At 48.2% G+C, this 20,707-nt stretch overlaps 1 protein-coding gene across 1 annotated transcript in view; it reads right to left on the reverse strand.

Moving 5' to 3' along the window:
- Window positions 1-688: 688 nt before the first annotated feature.
- SAG (S-antigen visual arrestin) overlaps window positions 689-20,707 on the reverse strand; it is a 159,796-nt gene continuing 139,777 nt past the window's right edge. Inside the window, exons 14-15 of the mRNA XM_069617884.1 lie at window positions 19,196-19,253; window positions 689-1,191 (exon numbers count right to left, since the gene is read on the reverse strand). Of these exons, the coding sequence (XP_069473985.1) occupies window positions 1,084-1,191; window positions 19,196-19,253 (166 nt within the window). The 3' untranslated portion in view covers window positions 689-1,083. The remainder of the gene's footprint in view (window positions 1,192-19,195; window positions 19,254-20,707) is intronic.

Below are 20,707 nucleotides of genomic sequence, written 5' to 3' on the forward strand. Positions count from 1 at the left end.
CAGATCCCAGGATATGTGGGCTAAAAAGATGTGAGACAGAGTGGACTAGAAAATAAAAGTAAGTGCACCCCAGGCAACAATAACAGGAAGTTCGAGAGAGAGGGAGAGAAGAAAAGGAACACATGAAACTAGTGGAGGAGGGGGAGAGAGAAGAAAGGGAAGCAGAATGACAATAACAAGAAAGGCGAGAAAGAGCAGACAACAGAAACTAGGATCTAGGTCCCAATGTCTCCTCTAAAAGGAGGATAGAGAGAGAAGAAGGGGAAGAAAAGCGATTATAAAAGGAATGTGGAGAAAGCGAATGGAGGCCAGAGTGAGAATAATAGGGGAGCCGGGAACTCAAGAAATGAAGAAATGGAACCAGAGCGAGAATAGCAGGACAGAGAGAAGGAGAATGGGGGCCAAAATGAGAATGACAGGAGTGTATACACAGGTTGGTTGCCTAATAGAATAGTGGGAGAGAGGGAAAGAGAGGGAGGGCAAACATAAGAGGGAGAGAGAGAAATGATGAGGGAAAGTGAATGCAAGCCAGAGAATACATTTAGGGTAGGAAGAGAGAGACGGAAAAAAGGAAGGGATCTCTGTTAACAATAACAATAGAAAGAGGACAGGAAGAGACCCTGATCAAGAGGAGGCAAGAGAGAAGTAGATAAGGAACCAAGAAGAGGACAGTGTATGTAGAGAGGAATTTGTGTTTTTTTTTAAAAAACGTTTTACTTTCAAGCTCAAACAAGAAATTAAAACCTGATTTTTTCTTTTGCTCAATTGGTCCCAACGTGTTCCTGCCTATGGGCCCACATTGTGCTAGCCTCTTCCTGTGCTATGATGGTCCTCACCCTTCTCAGCAACTGCCTGCCGGGCTTCAGGCCATCCAGGTGGAAGGAATGCTGCTTAGACAAAGACATAACCACAACTTGAAGTCTCTACATAAAGTACATAGCTAGGATACCATCATCCTCTCAATGTCGGGCAGGCATGAGCACCCTATGGTTTTCAGGTTAAGGTCGCGGCACCCACGCTGCGTTTGAGGTGTTTGCGCCGCCTGGTGTGGTGCCTACTACTGCCCCAGCTCCGCATTGGCCTCTATTTGTCATCGTCTTCGTCTTCATCCTTGTCCTTGTCGTCAGGCTGCAGCTCGTCTTTCAGCTGCTCCCGGGCAAACTCCTCGAACACCAGGTCTTCATCCTGATCACTGGAGGTGGGAAGAGAAAAAAAACAAAGAGGGTGCGAGGCCTTAGATATAGGCTCTACAAATACAACTCAGAGATGTTTGTACTGGACTCATTACCACAGTAATACCATTTAAATCTGCTTGACAGACCCTCAGAAACTTAGTATATAGAAAAAAGGGCAATTATCAATCCTGCTGTTGGGTTACCCCAAAGAAGGATGCGACAAATAGGTGGGAGAAACGCCTTCAATGTATTCCTCTCTCCTCTTCACACAACACGTAAGCTCCGCCCCTTCCTCTTTCGTCCCGCTTCTTACCTGAAGTCTCTGGGCTGGCTTAGAGGCACAGGGACCTATAATAGCAGCCCCCTTGTTACTGGAATTTGAGGTTCCCGACTGCTGCTTTGCACAAACAGCTAAACACCACAATTCAATAACCATAGGAGGTCTCATCTCTCACGCTTCCATAAAAATATTGAACACTTCTAATATGCAATCAGGGAAAGGTGCTTCATTGACAAATGGTCAGAACTGATTTTGTGGTTTACAGTAAAGCCCTTTGTTGTGCATGTATAAATTATGCTTATATAACTTTTCATTGTGCTTCATTACGATTTTGGCGGTAGCCATGCCGCTATTGGGTCCGCCAAAATCGGGTCCGGGTTCCCAGAATGGGGAATTACCGGGCCATTCTGAGTTTGGAGGGCCCAGTAATTCCTCCCTCCAGGAACCCGGGCCCGGACCTTCCCCATTCCCATTTCAGCCCCCATAGGGCTGAATGGGAATGGGGGAGGGAGCTAACAACGGGCCGATTACGACCAGCCCGTTGTTAGCTCCCTCTTACCCTCGCGGGTCCCGCTCTGCACGTCTGGTGAAACCAGACGTGCAGAGCGGGGCCTGCGAGGGGACCTCGTAATGTGGCAGAATGGTGTTAACGGGTCCGCATCCTTTTGCGGCACCCGTTAACCAATTCCGCCACTCTTGTAACGAGGCCCATAGTCTTAAAATCAGATAGGTTTGCAGGGGACGCTGTTGCGCTCAAAGAAGATGGCTGCCTGATGCTCCGCTCCGCGAGGCACCTTCCCTTCATAATCCTCACTTGCTGCCTGTGTATAAGGAACACCCGACCATCTATTCGGGCTGCTGGAGGTGCCCTCCCCCGCCCTTCACGGGACCGCTTGGCTCGTGCCGCGGCCTCACACTCTTTGCTATGGCCTGGGGACCTGCGCCGGAATCCTGAGCGGTCCGCTCCGCTGCCCCGTCCTGGGTGGCGTGCTGCCTTATTTGAACCTCCCCTTTGATCGAGCAGCAGACTGGCCCGCGGAACGTCCCTCGGGCTGCACAGTGAGTCGGCCCGGGCCCTGATCACCTCCCCACCCGCTCCGCAGTGACTACAGACCCGCATCTGCACCTCCTTACTGCCACAGGACTTTAGTGGCGGCTGGGCCCCCAGTGCATGGGCGGGAGCTGTGGTGGCCCATTCACTTTACCGCCTACCTCCTCTGGCTGCTGTACCGGACCCCTTTCCCTGGGGCAGGCGGCGGACACTGCTTGGGGGGTCTGGATTGACTCAGGACTGTGCTCCGCTTTCCCCCCCCCTAGCGCCCTCCTGGTGCAGGCGTCCCGGTCAATGGTCTATCCCCGGCAGGACCTCCCCCCAGCCACGGTATCTATCAACTCCTCCATAACTCCGACAGGGGACTTCTGCTGAGGTTCTGCACCCACTCCCCCCATACCCATCAGCTACCCCTTGAGACCCATTTATTTAACAATCCAGATCGGGGGCATCTGGAGTTTCCCCCCCTCACCAGGCCACCCGGCTGCTGGACCCTCTGCCACACCTGTATGCACTGAGACTTTTGGCCTTCCACACTGCTCTTGCTACTGAATTCAGGACTCCAGGTTCCCCCTGGCACCCCTCGGCGCTCCGTGTCCACCAGATTGGGTGCTGGCCGCCTCACTGCTTGATACAGGGAGTGTGCCCTCGTTCCTCTCCACCGTGTCGGGGCCTCAGCCTCTTCCGTCTCGCCTACTGAGCGCTGTTCCCCGGACCCTGGCCCACTGCCGGGACTCTCGGGCCGGCTGTATTGGTGGGCTCAGCCACTGTCCACTTGCTCACACATGCACCTATTGGCCGAGGAGGCCCTTTCGCCCCGTGATCTGGGGGCCATCGGTGACTAGTCCTCCTCTCTTGATCTGGGACGCTGCATCTTATCTTGTCATTTGAGTCCTGTGTGTCTATAGTGCCCGGGGCGGTCCGGCGGTCCCCCCTTGGGTGCCCTGTCCGCTCTCCTGCCTAGCCTTGGAGCCCCGGCTGCCTGTTGGACCTAAACCCACCCCTCTCCGACACCATGACAAAGGGATCTGGTAAGAAACAATCCTCTATTAACATGTTCACAAAGACCCCGGTGGGTCCGGTGGCGGAGACGTCAGCACAGGAACCTTCCACCTCACCAATGCCGGAAACACCCGACTCCCAGAAAATGATGGAATACATCCGGGAGGGGTTCACCACACTCCATAGCAAACTGGACGACATGAACGGCACAATATCCTCCATCAAGGCACATATGGAAAGAACCGACCGCCGGGTCGCCGAAATCGAGACACGAATGGGCACAGCCGAGGACGGCTTGGGTTCCCTCCGAGCGGAGGTCTCCACGCCCTCTGCCCGCGTCGCCGAGGTGGAAAAAAAGAACGAGGACCTCGAGTCTCGCTCGAGACGCAATAACCTCTCCATCATCGGTGTACTGGAGGATGGCATACAGGAACCCATGGAGGACTACATAGAGGGCATGCTACTGCAACTGCTGGACTCCCCAAAACTCTCACGCAGTTTGCAATTCAGAGAGCCCACCGTGCACTCACGGTGAAGCCCAGACCTGGTGCACCACCACGGCCTGTTATAGCCAGGGTCCTAAATTTCCGCGACCGTGATGCCCTCCTTTTGGGTGCAGCCAGGATCCACCTATACCTGGACTTCTCGGTGGCGGTCCAGCGGGAGCGCAAAACCTTTCTGGCGTGGAAGAGGAGGCTGCGTGATCTACAGGTCAAATATGCCATGCTATATCCCGCCAAATTGAGAATTGAACATACAAACCAGGTGTACTTTTTCACGCTACCTGAGCAGGCCTCCAGGTTCATCGATGAACACTTCCCTGGCTGACCTGCATTCGTAACATTCATTGTTAATGTTTTGTTCCTTATCGCGTTTGTTCATGCACTGAGACATCAGTTCACCACAACATAGATTAACTGTTGAGCCAATGTTGTGTCATGATGCCTACCTCCAAGGAGCCAGACAGGGCCCGGCACCCTCAGAGGCAGGCAACATGTATACTAGGGAAGTCCCAGCCACCCCAGATAGGGGCTCTTTGGACTCAGTCCTGGCGCCGTTGGCGTCAGGCTCATAAGAGATAACAGTCCTGGCACCATCGGCGCCAGGCTCATACAAGATATGGAAGGAATAGTGTTTGGTGCAAACTTACCTGGCAGACCATGCTGCAATTTCCTTACCTGGCAGATCATTCTACAACTTCCAGATGAAAAAGGAACTGCTTAACCACACGGGTGTGGCTGGGGGCAGGATACATACCTTCAGTGGAAGGATACATACCTGGGACTACTTGAAAGGCTATTTAAGCCACGCCCAGACAGCAAACCACGCTTCGCGTTGTTCTGCTCATAGCAGCTGGACGCTCACCGTGCCGGATCCCCTGAGCATTCCAGCACCTACGGGGAGACGAAGAGAAGAAAGCAAGGTGAGAAGGGAAAATAACCAAGAAGCTCTTACCTGCCAAGCTAATTCTTCTTACCTTCGGGTCAATGCCATTCCTTGGGCATTTCAGCACCCCGGCCCCTATGAGGAAAAAGCAAACATCACATTAGTGAATGCAAGAACCGTAGCAAACAAACTATTTAAAACTTACCTGCTTACAGGTCGGACTCAGCTTCTGCTTCGTGCCGGCTCCACTTCTTCGGCATTCTCGAACTCCGGCCCCTAAGGAAAAAGAGACAGGAAAAGACAGTAGTGGGCCTACACCAAAACTAACCTGAAATCAGGTTTTCGACGGAAACCGCCCTCAGCCCGGAGTCTTCCATTACCTGCAAAAGAGAAGAGGAACAGTTTAGACTCAAGCTTGCCATAAACATTTACGGTACTTACCGGAACAGGCAAGCGAACTCGAACTTACTATCCAGTGACGTAACTGGACCCCAACGCGCCCCTGCATCAGAAGCAGGATGAGAGCTCGCCTTTTCAAACCCAAAGGTGAGTCTCCACAGGGAATTACAGAAGGGTTGCAAGGAGGGTGAGAAGGGAAACGGGAGATCTACACAAAAACCGCAGAGTATTAACCCTTCCTTTTCGCTCACAGAAGGGTATTCATCCAAGCCAGACAAGCCAGATTTGGGAACCCAGCCCACTCCATCTTCAGGGTGCTGAACATCTCCTTCGAAGAGGCCACTGCCGTCCAGACCACGCCCGCGCCTCCGTGGGAACCAGGTGAGCGTTACACGTTGCTGGGGTCAGTTTCAGAATTCATCTAGTATCATAACATGCTCTCAACACGTGTTGCAACCGCAGAGCCTCATGGTCTGATAGAGACGCCATCCATCCCGACTTTGTCACATTTGCAGCATATATTGTTATTGTCTATGTTTTTTCTCACTGTTGTTTGCAAACTGGCTTACTGACTTATCACAATATGGTCAAACTGTAGGATGTACGACGGTGGGGACCGCTCCCTGCCGGTGCATCTCAGCTGCCCACCACACGCGTCCTCCGCCCTTGGGGTTGCCCTGGGTTTCTGGGGGAGCCCTTTGGCCCCAATGCTGATTGCCTCTCGGACTGCACTCCCTTTAATGATATTTCTCCACCACTGTTAAGCTGGTTGACATGTTGCTGTTGCATATGATCATCTCTCAGAGGGGGGCCCTACTGGACAAAGTACTGCCATTAAGCCGATTGTGCACTGCTGGGACCTCTTCCTGGCTCCTATGGAGTGTAATCAATGGTCTGTTGCTTGGCTGTCTGGTCCCATGCTGGGCCTCCTGACCCACTACTGGGGGCTATCCAGGACTATCCCCCCTCTCGGCGCTCCTCTATCATCATAACATCCCTTCAATGTCTGCGATTGAACCCGCACATTGTCTCGATTCAGTTGATTGAGAATCTATTTATTCCAATTTTGTTACATTGTTTCATTATTAGGCGACCGTGCCCTGCCCGCCCCTGGGGGATTCCCCGGGTGCCGCCTGATATCATCATCTGGCACCATGCTTACCTAATATTGCCTCCCAGTTCGGAGCATCGCCGCCAGGCTGGTTCACAGGCCCCCCAGGCGTTGATGCCATTGCTTTGGATTTGGTTGTTTGGTTATGGGGTTGTCATTCCTCTGTTTGGGGGAGGGATATGGGAGGGGGTGGGGGGAAAGGGGTTATATGTTAAAAAATGCTTGGTATTCGCTGAGAAGGTAGAGTTCCGGGCACCATGGACCCGATGGATTTGCAGATCTCACTATACTATGCACAGTATAGGATAGTCCATGGGGGGCACACATCCGCTCACCCGCACTCCTCTATGGCTACCCCGGGGGGGTTGAGTGAAGAAACCCTGACATTCATGAGCTGGAATGTACGAGGGCTGGGGAACTACAAGAAAATGAGGTTACTACAGCTCCAGGCCAAATGATAAGGGGCTAAAGTCCTGTTCCTGCAGGAGACGCATGCATGTACAGAGTATTGTGAAAGGTTCGCTAAAACATGGGGCCCTCAAAGGTACTACACCACCTACTCCACCCAGAGCGTGGGGTTATGACCCTTATTCACATGAGCCTCAGATTCAACCCCATAGCCACGTCGATTGACCCCCAGGGCAGATACGTTTTACTCTATGGTACCCTGCAAAACAAGGAGGTAGTCCTATTAAACATCTATGGTCCCAACATCGATGACCCCGAGTTCTATATACACCTCACCGCTCTCCTCGATAGTTTCCCGTTGTTACCAATTCTCTGGGGGGGCGATTTTAACACAATATTCAATGTAGACCTTGACCAGATCCGCATCCAGACCCTGTCGACTTTCTAAAGCTGCTTACACCACACTTTCCTCTCTCCCCCGCTTGGCTCTGGTGGATGCATGGAGGCTCCTCTTCCCCGACTCCCGCTCCTACTCCTTTTATTCCTCGGTACACGACTCCTATTCCCGGATCAACAGGTGGCAAGTGTCCGATATACTCATAAGGCTTAACGATCCTACCCAGGACTCTCTCGGACCACTCCCCGGTGACTGTCACCCTGTGTTGGGGCCCAGATCGTGACCAAACCAAACACTGACGAATGAAACCACACTCCCTCCTCGACCCGGTCTTCAGCTCTGAGATGGAGTCGGCAATCGAGGAGTTTTTCGAGATTAATACTAACTCGGTGTCTTCGCAGGCTACCCTCTGGGAGTCTTTCAAAGCTTATATTAGGGGCATTGCCCTTTCTAACGAAAACGGTATCCTCAAAACTATTCGAAGGGAAATTGCCGAAAGCGAGGCAACGCTGTCCGCGTTGGAAGCTCAATGCATGCTGCACCAAACCCCTGAAATCCTTGCGTTAATCGGCACGGAGCTGGATACCTTCCGTGCGCTTGCGGACCGTGAACTGAGGTTCTTGGACAGCTCGGGACTCGCTAGGAAATATGGCGAGGGTGAGCACCCAAGCCGTCTCCTGGCTAGACTCCTCCACAGAGAGTTTGTCGCCCCTCCCATCCCCGGAATTGAGAGACCTGACGGGACTCTTGCCATTTCACCCCAGGATATCAATTCTGAATTCCTCTCCTTTTACGAATCTCTATATGATCACGCGGACGGCGCCACCACATCAGAAATTGACGCTTACCTTGATAAGCTCCCTCTCTCGGTCCTTTCCCCCGACACCATTGGATCCCTCGAGAATCCATTCACCCCTGAGGAGTTCTCGGAGGCTATAGACTTCCTCGCTTCGGGCAAATCCCCAGGATCCGACGTTATCGCTGTCGAGATCTACAAACACTTCAAATCACTTTTACTCCCTCGCTTAGTTGCCCTCTGGGAGAAGTCGGTGGAGGTGGGTCATTTCCCCCCCTCGCTCCGTGAAGCCATCATAACCGTCCTACTAAAACCTGGCAAACCCCCCACTCAATGCGGCTCCTACCGTCCGCTCTCACTTATCAATTCCGACGTCAAGATCTATGCTAAGTTACTTGCCTTATGACTTGCTCCTTACATGCCACATATCGTTCACCCTGACCAGGCGGGATTCATTCCGGGACGCTCCACCTCCTTGAATCTGAGGCGCCTTTTCAAAATTATAAGCAGGCTGAACCCAGATGTCCACGCGGTGGCCGTGACACTTGACATGCAGAAAGCCTTTGACTCGGTCTCGTGGAGATATCTCTGGCGGGTACTTGACAAATGCAAATTCGGCCCTACCTTCCTCTCCTGCATCAGGCTACTCTACTCCAACCCTGTAGCCAGAGTCCGCACTGAGGACCATTGTTCCCCCCTCTTTCATATAGCTAGGGGCACTAGGCAGGGCTGTCCCTTTTCTCCTTTAATTTTCGCTCTGGCAATGGAGCCATTTGCAGACATGCTTCGCCAAAGCCATGCACATAGAGGCCTGCGTACCACCGGATGCTCGGATATAGTCTCCCTATATGCGGATGACGCTCTCCTCTTCATCCGCTCCCCTGAAATTAATCTGGCCCAAATCCTTGAGGATATTGTTCTCTTTGGTCGAATGTCTGGTCTTATTGTGAACTGCTCTAAATCCACCCTTTTGCCGCTCACTCCCACCACACTCCCCCCTCCTGACACCCTGGGATTCACATGGGCCCAGTCTGTCTTCACTTATCTAGGCATAGTAGTGTCACGTCATGCGGAACGGGTCTTTGAGGAGAATTACCAAAAATACCTCACAATCCTCATGGTAAAGATACGGGGTTGGAACAAACTTCCGATCTCATTGGCTGGTAGGATCGGGATACTGAAGATGGTGGTGCTACCCCAACCCTTGTATAGATTTGCCAATATTCCGCAGTGGCTGGGCGCCGGGTTCTTCTGGGCGCTGACTCATACCCTTAATACCTTCCTCTGGCATTCTGGCGCGGTCTGCCTTAAGCTTGGGACCCTTGCTGCCCCGATGGCGGCTGGAGGCTTCGGAGCACCTGACTTCCTCAAGTACTGGCTGGCAGCACAACTCCAATACACTGCATATTGGTTTAACATATCGGACCCCCCACCCCACGTCAGGCTGGAAAGGCTAACGGTCAGCGACCGATACATCCGTTCCCTGGTGATCGCGCCCATGCCAGTGGTATCGGATTCACTGGACCCTGTGACTTACACATCACTGGCCTTATACAAAACGTGGCAAACACTGGGTATCACCCATCCCTTTCACGGTAACCTACCAATTTGGAATTTTTTTCCCAGAGATCCCACAAGTCCCCCCTCGATTGTTTCGTACAGGTTGATTTCATAGAATGGCCTGACCTCCCGCCGTCCCTGAGGTGGAGACCGTCCATTTGGCTTCAGTATTCATCCCTCCGAAAGGTCCTCAAACATAAATACCCGAGCTTTCCGGCACTGCCACCTGATGAGCCTGCAATCATGAGCTGTCCTCACCCTCTCCCATGAGGGGCAACATTTCCAGACTGTACACCTTGGTGCAGACCGGATCGCTCCCCGCATTCTCCACACTAAAACACACCTGGGAGGTTGACCTCGGAATGGAAATGACCGATGATCGTTGGGCCCATGTTTGCGCACGTATCCATGGGGTCTCCTTCAACTTCCGGTTCAAATTGATCCAATTTAAATTACTACACAGGTACCATTACACCCCGACTAGGCTGCATCGTATCTCGAATGACTCCTCCCCTAGACGCCCCAGATGTGGCTGCAATGATGCCGACTATACCCACATGATCTGGGCTTGTCCCCGTCTCACTCAATTCTGGAGCGCAGTATGCTCTACCGTTTCGGCTATCCTTGAACACCCCAACACCCCATCCCCAATGAAGTGCCTATTTCATGACTTCCCAGAGCTCCACCGTGATTCCCGGAAACTGGCTGGCCTCTGTATGCTACTAGCAGTGCGTGCAATCCTACTTGCTGGCTCCGACCTAACTCTCCTACTCACGCACAGTGGCTCAGGGCAGTTACATGGGCCTCTGACACCGAAGAATCCTGGGCGATACAACAGCCCACCCACTCCAGACCTAGAGATATTTGGTTAAAGTTTCACTCATTTATGTCTCCTTCTGACACCGATTCGGATCCTGCATCGCCAGTCCTCCCCTCTCGCTCCTCCCTTTCTAGTTCTTGAATTGTCTTCCTCTTAGTCCTGCACCTACCTTCTATGTATCCCCCATGTGCATAAGATGATTTTTGTACCCAGTCTATGTATCTGCAATGCCTACGTTGTTTTGATTGTATATGCCCTGTGTGTTACTCACCTGTGCCTGTGCTACCAAGCTGAATAAATAAAAGTTTTTTTAAAAAAAGAAATCAGATAGGTTTCGATTACAATCAGTAATTACAACAAAAAAAAAAAAATACAATCAATAATTACTGACTGATAGGTTTTAGTGAGCTTCAAATCAGTAGCACTGGGACAGAATTCACCCCCCCCCCAATTCCATATTAATTGGAAGTTCCTGCAATTCAAGCCACATATACGTATGGAGTCAGTGACATTCCCATGCACCTTCTAACCAGAGAGGTAAGGGGCAGAAAAATGCGGATAGTTGCAGAGGTGACCCTTACTTTTTTGTATAGTGCATCGAGGGGGTAATGTCCGTCTGCATTGTTATGGCCTTTTAGGACCGGCTGAAATGACTTCAATGCCCATCGAATTGCCCTCAGTTCCAGAACATTGATATGTACGGCTGATTCCTCTTTTAACCATGTGCCTCTTGCTTGTAAGTTGTCAAGGTGCGCTCCCCAACCTGAAGGGATGCATCCTTTCTGAGGATGAGGGTTGATGATGGGGATTGAAATGGCATGACCATCAGAAGGTTGCTGATCAAGGCGAACTATCACTTCTGGTAATGCTAGACCTGTCTGCCGCCTTCGACACAGTCAACCATACCATCTTGCTTGATTGGCTGAAGTCGGTTGCCAGAGTGTCAGAGCATGCCATCAAGTGGTTTAAATAATTCCTGCAGAACTGCCAACAATGTGTCAGACTTGGAGGTTTTACCTCAGACCCCATTACCATGTGATGTGGTGTCCTGTAGAGGTCCTCTCTGTCGCCTCTCCTCTTTAATTTATACCTCCAACCATTGATGGAGATCCTGAGACATCATGGGCTGAGTTATCAATCCTATGCCGATGACACTCAGGTCTTCATCAAAATTGGCAATTTTGAAGAAACCTTTGCCAGGGTTAGTCAGTGCCCTCAAGAGATCAGTGAGTGGATTCCATTAATCAACCTCAACTGAATGCCTCTAAATTAGAGTTGATCTTGTTTTGGGCCTGAACATCTACTCATGGTTCTCAAAAAACAGCCAATCCCCAACCTTTTGGGTGTAGAGCTGAACTTTGCCTCCAAAGTAAAGAACCTGGGCTGTATTTGGCAGGACAACCTGGGCTGTGAAAGCCAGGTTGGGGCCAAGGTCAAAGCAATTTTTTATTTGATGAGGCTTCTTCACCAGGTTCTCCCTTATATCTCAGAAGAGGATCATGCTATAGTTGTGGGGGCTCTATATAATGCCCAACTGGACTACTGTAATAGTCTATCGATGGGCATTCCAGCAAAACAAGTCCATAGGCTTCAGAGAGCTCAGAATGCAGCAGTTAGACTGGTCTGTGGGCTGAGTAAAACAGCCCATGTATCTCCCTCCTGCCGAGCACTGCACTGGCTGGCCGTGGAAGAAAGCATTAAGTTCAAAGTGGCATGTCTTGTATTTAAATGGCTGAATGGACCAGCCCCTGATTATCTGAGGGATAAGATCAGCTTTTACCAGCCCTCCAGGTGCCTACGTTCACAGCATCAACTACTCTTAAGTATCCCATCATCCACCTTTATATCAAGGGGGGATAGAAGGTTTGCTGTTTTCGGCCCAAGGCTCTGGAATAGCATTCCTAGAGAGATTATGACTCTAGACTCCTTTTATCAATTTTGTAGGGCACTAAAAACATTTCACAATTGCTCATATATATATCCATGTTATGAATCCTGTTTGAATTTTGAGGGTGGCTACAATCTGTTTGTTTAATCTTATTTCTTAATTCAATTTGAGCACTATATAAATTCTCCAAAGAAATCAAGCATGCCCTCTTGGAGGTTTCCCTCGCCCTGCCACCACCGTAGAGCCCACCTTAGAGCCCAATGGAAGGTGTGCATCAGGTGAACCATGTCCTCCCAGGAACCTGAAGTTTGTATCCACTGGCGGTCCAACTCTTCCTGGATGGGACGCATCCTTAACCTGCAATTTGAAACCAGCAATATACATGAGGACATCATGCCCATCTGGGACTTGTATTGACACACCATGGCAAAATTTGCTGTCCTGGACCAGCTTGCTAGCTGCACCGGCTCTGTAACCCACTCACTGGATGGTTTTACGAGGGGGTGGATGTATCCAGATCTGTCCCAAGGAATCTGGCCCTTTGTGATGGAGTATCAGAGGATTTCTTGGTGTTGATTGAGAATCCTAGAGTAGCAATGGTGATGTTTGTGTGATTGACACCCTGGTTTGCTTGCTCCTCCAACTCAATAAGACAATTGTCCAGAAATAGGAACACTACCACTCCATAGATGTGCTGCTACTGCAGCGAGACATTTCATAAACACTCTCACCGCTGACCTTAGGCCGAAGGGAAGTACGCGGAACTGGTAGTGCCTGTTTTCTACTGTGAACCTTAGGTATCGCCTATGAGCCAGGTGAATTGGTATGTGGAAGGCAATGTTATCTAGATCAATGGTTGCTAGAAAATCACCTTCCTGCACCCTTCCTGCACCTGTTGTAGTGTAGTAATGTGCTTCATAAATTTGTGGAGGCTGCAAAGGTCCCGAATAGGGCGCCATTGTCTGTTTTTTTTCTTTACCAGCAACAATAGAGAATAGAAGCCTTTTCCTTTCTGCGAGAGTGGAACTCTTTCTATGGATACTTTTTGCAACAGCTTGCATACCTGCACCTTGATTTGTGACAGAGGAGGTGGCTTGATCTTTCACGGTGGTGATGTTGGTATTGACTTTAGGAATTCTGTTGTGTGTCCTCTGTCCACTATTTCTAGCATTCAGTTGTCCGATGTGATTGTTCGCCACTGGTCTAAATGATGGCTGATTCTTCCTCCCACTGGGGTGTGGTGTGGGAGAGGAACCCATGGCAAGTAGGGCCTGCTTGGACGCTTGGGGCTTCGATTGACCTGGAGTTCACCTGCCCCTTTGTGCACTGTATCTTTTCAAAGACTTCTGGTACCTTGACGAGGGCAATGTTGACCTATGGAGGAATGCGCCTTGGGGGATGCAGTACAGAATTTTCCTGCGCATCCTTGAAAGGAATGAAATGGCCTACGATATTTGTCCTTCAGAAAGCTGTTAGCCCTGGCTGTGTCTATACCCGTCTTGATGCCGTTTAAGTGGTCAACAATTTTGTTACTAAACAATTCTTGACTATCAAATGGCATGTCCACAATTTGCACTTGCGGGCAATAGTTGGTTGCCTTCATCCAAGCTTGGCGGCTGAGTGGCCCCATCTGCCATCTGCCTAAATCCTGATTCTGCTGCATTGACTGCAGTATCGACCATGTGGTCCGGCGTGGTCTTTCTGTCTTTAAGAATTGCCAGAAATCCTCTTGCAGGTCTGCTGGCAGATAATACATTAATTGCCACAGACACCTTTCTCCCCACTGCTTTCAGTTTGCTGCCTCCTTGTCAGCGGGAGCCATGAGGGGAGAAGAGGGGTTAACTAGTTTCTTCCTAGCCACCACCATTAAGACCAAATTTGGTTTCCAGTGACAACGCATGCATAGCAGAGCATGCTCTGGTGCCTTGCATTTCTTATCAGGCTGAGCAGTTGTAGCTGGGGTTAAAAGTGGACCTTTAAGTATTAACTCGATTGCATCCCATATGGTATGAAGTGTGGGTATAGATGTGGTTGTGCTTTTACTCTTGTCTTTGTGTTCATACAACACTAACTTCTTCTCTTTTGTGTAAACCTGAAGGTCGAACATCTACGAGGCTTTGCCTATTATAGCGAGCGTGAAATGAGGCAATATCATCCATTGATGACAAACTCCCTGGGAGTCCCACTTCTTCTGTTTCTCGATGATATAGTCCTTCCATTCATCCATGTCCTGATGTGTTGGGTTTTCTGTAATCTCTCCTTCATCAGGTTCCTACGCCTGCGTCTCTAGCTCAGAGAATTTGTGGTAGGGGAACTTCCATTGGGTCTTGCCATGGATAGGGGTCCTCTGTGTGTACTGATACAAGGGATGTCACCATAGTAGATCGTGGGGGCGATATGCTTCTCTGTCTGCTGGAAGGTGGTATTGGCTGGGTATGAGCGGTTGGGACTATGCTGGAATCTTCCTGACAGGTCTGTGTTCTGGAAAGGTTCAGCGATGCGGGTTCTCTGCCGCCTCTGAAACTCTTTTATTATATTCTTTATAGATTGTATGAGAGCTGGTTGAAAGGGATCAACAGCATCCTCAGGCATCATTTGCCATGGAGGACTGTACTCTTTGGGCACTGCCTTCAGCCTCTCAGAGAATTCCTCAACATCCAAGAATTCTTCTTGTAGAATAATATCAGGCAGTTCTGTCATCTCCTTTATTGGAGAGAGGTTTATTGTGTGTTGCACCCTGACGGATGTGGAGTTGTTGGAACCTTTTTGTCCCTTGTTGCAGCTTGATGTTGCTGCATGGACGAGGCCCATTATGGAGTTGGTAATGCTTTTTCCGTGGACGGTGCAACACCCATCGATGAGTGTCCGCACAAGGATGAAGATTTTCAGCAGACTGTGATTTAACCATTGATGATAGATCCCTCATGGACGAGATTTTCTGTGGCAAAGAGGACATCCAAGTATGTCATGTGAATACAGACAGTAGATAGATGCACTCCTGGTGGGGATGTCTCAAGAAGACATTCTTCTTATCACAATGAAGGTAATCTTTGAAAAGAGAATTTTTTTCCCTTTGAAGAGCCTTCTCTGCCCGAGTCTGCCATAGCCACGAGGAGCCAGGTGCTGGAGGTTCACTTGACATTTTCTTGTTTCTCCGGATCTTTACACAGCAGCAACATACAGCAATGTGTAGAAGAGATGTTAATCTCACACATTGATTGACCAAAATGTTTTCAAAATATTCAAAAATGAAGGTTTCAGAGAGCTGAAGAGGATTCCCTAGTCACTAGACTGCAGTAAAAACTCTGAAGATGGCTGCCTGGGGTGGAGCTACGGCCCTTCCACCTCATTGGCTAGGAGAAAAAAGAACCAAAATGAGGTGGATAGGCTACAAAAGGAAAAACCTTTAAGGCTTTGTTAGCAATGCACATTGCTTTGTATGTAAAGGTTGATTTGCCAGGGATACCCAGTCTGACGATGGGGAATAATTCAAGCATGTGATCCGTGCTGGAGAACTAGGAGGAGGCTTGATCAGTAGTTAAGGAAATTGAGCACTAGGGTGGAGATAAAACCTTTAAAACTATGGTAGGATAGGAATGGGCACATGTTACAGATCTTAAGGAGATTAATCCTAGCAGCAGTGCCCATAGAAGTGATGACGTGTTGGACCTTTAGATCTCATTCAAAGAAAACCCCAAAGTTGCATGCTTAGGGGAGAGTGTGAGGAGCTCTGGGGGAAAAGAAATTGGGGAGTGGAGAAGAGGAGGGGTATCAGGGGATGGGAGATAGGTGGCTTTGTTTTAGCACCAAGTGGTAGAGGTGGAGGATCAGTGGTGCCAGTTTTCCAGGATATAGAGAAGGAGCAACCAGTGAGATAGGAGGCAATCAATAAGAAAAGTAGTGTCCTCAATTGAAGGTTAAATGGGCTAATTAGGTGAAAAGGGTGCTTGTGCCAAAGCAATGGTGTGATCCAGGATGAAGATGGAGAAGAGCTTGGAGTGGCAGACAGTGGACAGTCAGTGACGATGTTCAGTTCCAATTCAATGGAGTGATGGCTGCTGAATTCATATTAGAGAGGGTTACATACATTGTTAGTTTAGAGGTAGCTTGTGATCCTGTTGAATAGCACACTCTCCATGATTTTGGAATAGTGGGTGAGCAGAGAGACAGGCTGGTAGTTGGCAGAGCAGTTGGGCCCAGCAGAGGGCTTCTTGAAGACAGGCAATATTGTGGTTACCTCGAAGTATGCAGGAAAAGGTATGTTAGAGTGGGGGAGGTTGAAGAGGAACAAGAAATAGAAGCAGGTTAATGGTGTAAAGAGGTCCCCTTGAGCACACAAAGGACTGGCTGTCTGGATGATGTGCAGCAGTTCAGTTCCTGAGAAGGTGTAGAAAATGGGGAAGGCTTTGAGGGGTAGTGGTGAGTGAAGGGGGGAGGTGGATTGAAGAGGAGGATGGATAGAATAGATAGGGTGTCATGGATCTTAGAAGAAAAAGTCCCCTCAGCAGTACACTGCCTAAGCTGTAGCCGGAGAAGAGTGAGCTTCCCCACCCAGCACACTTCTCAGTGCAATACTACTCAAGCTTTGTGAACATCCTCCCTGCTCTCCGCACTAAGGGCTAGAGAACCTGGTTAATACTAGAGGACCACAACAGTATTCATCAATGTATGGCTGTGCCTTGCCTGTGCTATAGATCTCCAGCAGTGTTAGCTCCCTTCAGCAGTGCTATGTTAGTTCTATGTACACAGCAGAGCTTTTTGTGTGTTGTCAGTGCTAAATGAAACGTGCTAAACATTGAATTGCGGACATGTCACCAAGTTAACACTTATTTGTGCTCCAGCACTTAAAAAGAACAAGAAGTTAAAGATACACTCACCCTTTAACAGCAGCATGGAAATATATGTGAGCAAGGAGAGAAAGAAAAATGTTCATATATATAAATTAGTAACCATGACGGAATGATATGATTTAGCAACAATCTTTTGCATGACTCTCTAGGCGCATGAGAGGTGAGTGTATTGGCATGTTTTGGAATATCCCTCATTTCGGATCCATGGAAAACATTTATAGGATTCATGTTCATAGAATGGTTTTAGTTGCCATTTAGTTCAAATAATGATAAGAGTGTGGTTTCAGATTCCATGTCAGATAATAACTCAGCCAGCTGGTGAAGGGCTTTGTTTTTGGATAAGTGGTTTTAGGTCCTATTTAGTTCACTTGATCAGAGTGGGATTTCAGACTCCATGTCAGATAACAGCTCATATAGCTAAGGCACTGGATGCTGGATCTGTATCATTGTGGGGTTCTTTCCCAGCAAAGTAGTGCAAGTAATTCATCCTTCCCATTCTTAAATGGAAAATAACAATATCTAGTGGCTACCTGAGAAGTACCTTGCTACTCCATATGTACAGAAAGCAGAATGCAAGCACAGTATCATTGCAAGAGTAAGGATCCCTCATCTTCCAATGTAACCTCATTGCATTGATGAACTGTAGGATAGACCTTATTCTCCAAGCCTACACTCTGTAACTCTAGAAGATGACTAGGAGATAGACCTTCTAATTCTACCCCACCACTCTCTGCAAATCTAGGAGAAGACTGGGAGATAGACTTTTTCATTCTACACCCCCTAGTCTCTGCAACTCTTGGTGTAGTCTAGGAGATAGAACTTCCCATTTTACATCCCCACACACTGAAACTCCAGAATAAGACCGGGAGATATATATTTTCATTCTGCATCCTGACTCTGAAACTTTGGGAGAAGACTAACAGAAAGACATTCACATTCTACATCCCTCCTATCTGTAATGAAAGAAGAAGGTTAACAAGATAGACCTTCTCATTTTACATCCCACTCTCTGCAACTTTAGGAGAATATTAGGAATGGAACCTTCTCATTCTACATCTACATGTTCTGCAACTCTAGAAGAAGACTAGGAACTCTAGAAATGTATTAGGAGATAGACCTTCGAAGTCTACAACCTTACTCAGTGTAACTCTAGGAGACGACTAGCAGATGGACCTTCTCATTCTGCATTCCCACTCTCTGCCAATCCAGGTGAAGACAATGAGATGGACCTTCTCATTCTACAGTCACACTCTGCAACTCTAGGAGACGACTTGAAGATGGACCTTCTCATTCTGCATTCCCACTCTCTGTCAATCCAGGTGAAGACAAGGAGATAGACCTTCTCATTCTATAGTCACACTCTGCAACTCTAGGAGACGACTTGAATATGGAGCTTCTCATTCTACGTCCCACAGCCTCTTCAACTCTAGGATAAGACTAGGAGATAGACATTCTCATTCTACATCCCCAGCCTCCTCAACTCTCTGATAAGACGAGGAGATAGACCTTCTCATTCTACAGTCACACTCTGCAACTCTAGGAGAAGACTTGAAGATGGAGCTTCTAATTTTACATCCCACCGTCTCCTCAACTCTCGGATAAGACTATGAGATAGACCTTCTCATTCTACAACCCCAACCTCCTCAACTCTAGGATAAGGATAAGATTAGGAGATAGACCGACACATTTTACATCCCCACTCTATGCAACTCTCTGCTCATACACTTGAAACATACCCAGTGCCAGACCTTCAGGAAATAACTGAAAAACCTCCTCTGTACCTAATGCTTCTATATTGCCATCTAACCTCTGGCCTCTATACTAACAACACAAATAATTGAATAACTCTTCTCATTAAACTATGTAAATGCTCTATCATGCATCTGTAACCCTGCATATCTCAGAATGTAATGTTCCCTTGTTTTTTGTAAATCATTCCACAACCCCTCTTCCCCCTCACCAGGGCCAAGACTGTGCTATATAAATGCCTTCAATTTCATTTTATTGAAAAAGATACATTGGGAAATTTATTACAAGAAATGTGTTTCCCAAGAAATGGAATGAACTGACTTACCTGCACTTTCAGGTTTTGGGTGCATGAGCCGGAATGGGATCTCTGTAGCTACCTCACTATTGGAAAGAAGAGTACATTATTTGCTGCATAAGATTATGTTGCTTACAACGAGGGCACACGTCAACTTTCTGCAGCCCCCTTCTGATGAGCTCTAGTTAGTACCCCACCTCACACCAGACCTCCACCGTGAACCCCTAGTTTCACTTGCCCCTTTCATGTAGTCCTCCACCCCAATTGCCACCTCCATCAACAGACTAGATACCCATAAAGAAGTACAACTATAAACTCCCAATAACTACCAAATGGCTTAACCTCCATCCCACACTTTCATAACCACAACTATCCTCTGTTGCATCTTGAACTTCAAGTACTACCAAGATCCCTAACACCAGTTGCGTCTTTCTCTCACCCTTCAATGCAATTATGCCCTCTAGCCATATGGCACCATTCATTCTGACTCATAAATCCAATGTTGTCCTTAACCTGCAATGGGGTGTCCTCTTTTTTTAGGGGCTTGTTGGGAGAGGACTCAGTAACATGTCAAAACAACCAAGGTCCACAACAAACTACCTGCTAATGTCTTATTTGGCTGAAGATTGCATAGCACCAGAGACAGGCGAGGTAGAGTATAGAATTTTCAAACAAACAGAGCCCACAATAGGGAATTAAATCTGGGTTAAATAACTAAAAGTGTCCCTCTCCCTTTCATTTCTCCAGTTAAATGCGCAATAGACACATAGTTCTTTTGGGCACGAGAAGTGGTCGTTGAAATAGAAGAACCGCGACTGATGACTGTGGAAAGTACCGATAGGTACATATTGATTCTGTTAGTTTTTTGCACAGAATTGATTTGTCTGGGAAAGGTTTAAGTCACTAACTCCTTTCTTGTCTTTCCTTTCCCCACCCCCCCTCCCCTTACCCTTGTCCTTTTCCCCGCCCTTCCCCCACATGGGTATTTTGTAAATTATTATGCATGGTTCATAAATGAAACAAAATAAGGTGATGATACATTGAAGTCACATGGGCCAAAATTATGGCACTTTTGTTGAGCTTGCCTATACATAAATAAGCACGCTGATGCATATAAAGATTTGTCTTTTTGGCTGTTTTAGAATTGAGACTGTCACTTCTGTATGATATGGCGAAAACCATCACTTTTGTAAATTGGTCGGTAAAAATCTTTTTCTATGGGGTTTTTTTTTAGAAACACTGGTTGGAAGTGCTTAAAGACCATCAAAGCGACATCCAAAAAACTTCTCACTTTGGATTCCAAGTGTCCTGATGAAAGCCTTAATGGGAAAAATATACATCTGCTATTGACCCCGAGTTTTTGGTTATTTGGGGCCCCCTTTTAAGGCTGGAAACAGATTTGTTACTGTCGACACATTTGTAAAATGTCTATTAAGCCACTCATTATCTACTAACACCACCTTGTGGGTCTAGGACAAGTACTTTGTATGGTAAACAATACCAGTTTTTATGCTTTTCTGTTGTGATTTTGATGTTATTT

Source organism: Ambystoma mexicanum, chromosome 10 (assembly GCF_040938575.1).
Source record: "Ambystoma mexicanum isolate Mex_15411 chromosome 10, UKY_AmexF1_1, whole genome shotgun sequence".
Classification (NCBI taxonomy): domain Eukaryota; kingdom Metazoa; phylum Chordata; class Amphibia; order Caudata; family Ambystomatidae; genus Ambystoma; species Ambystoma mexicanum.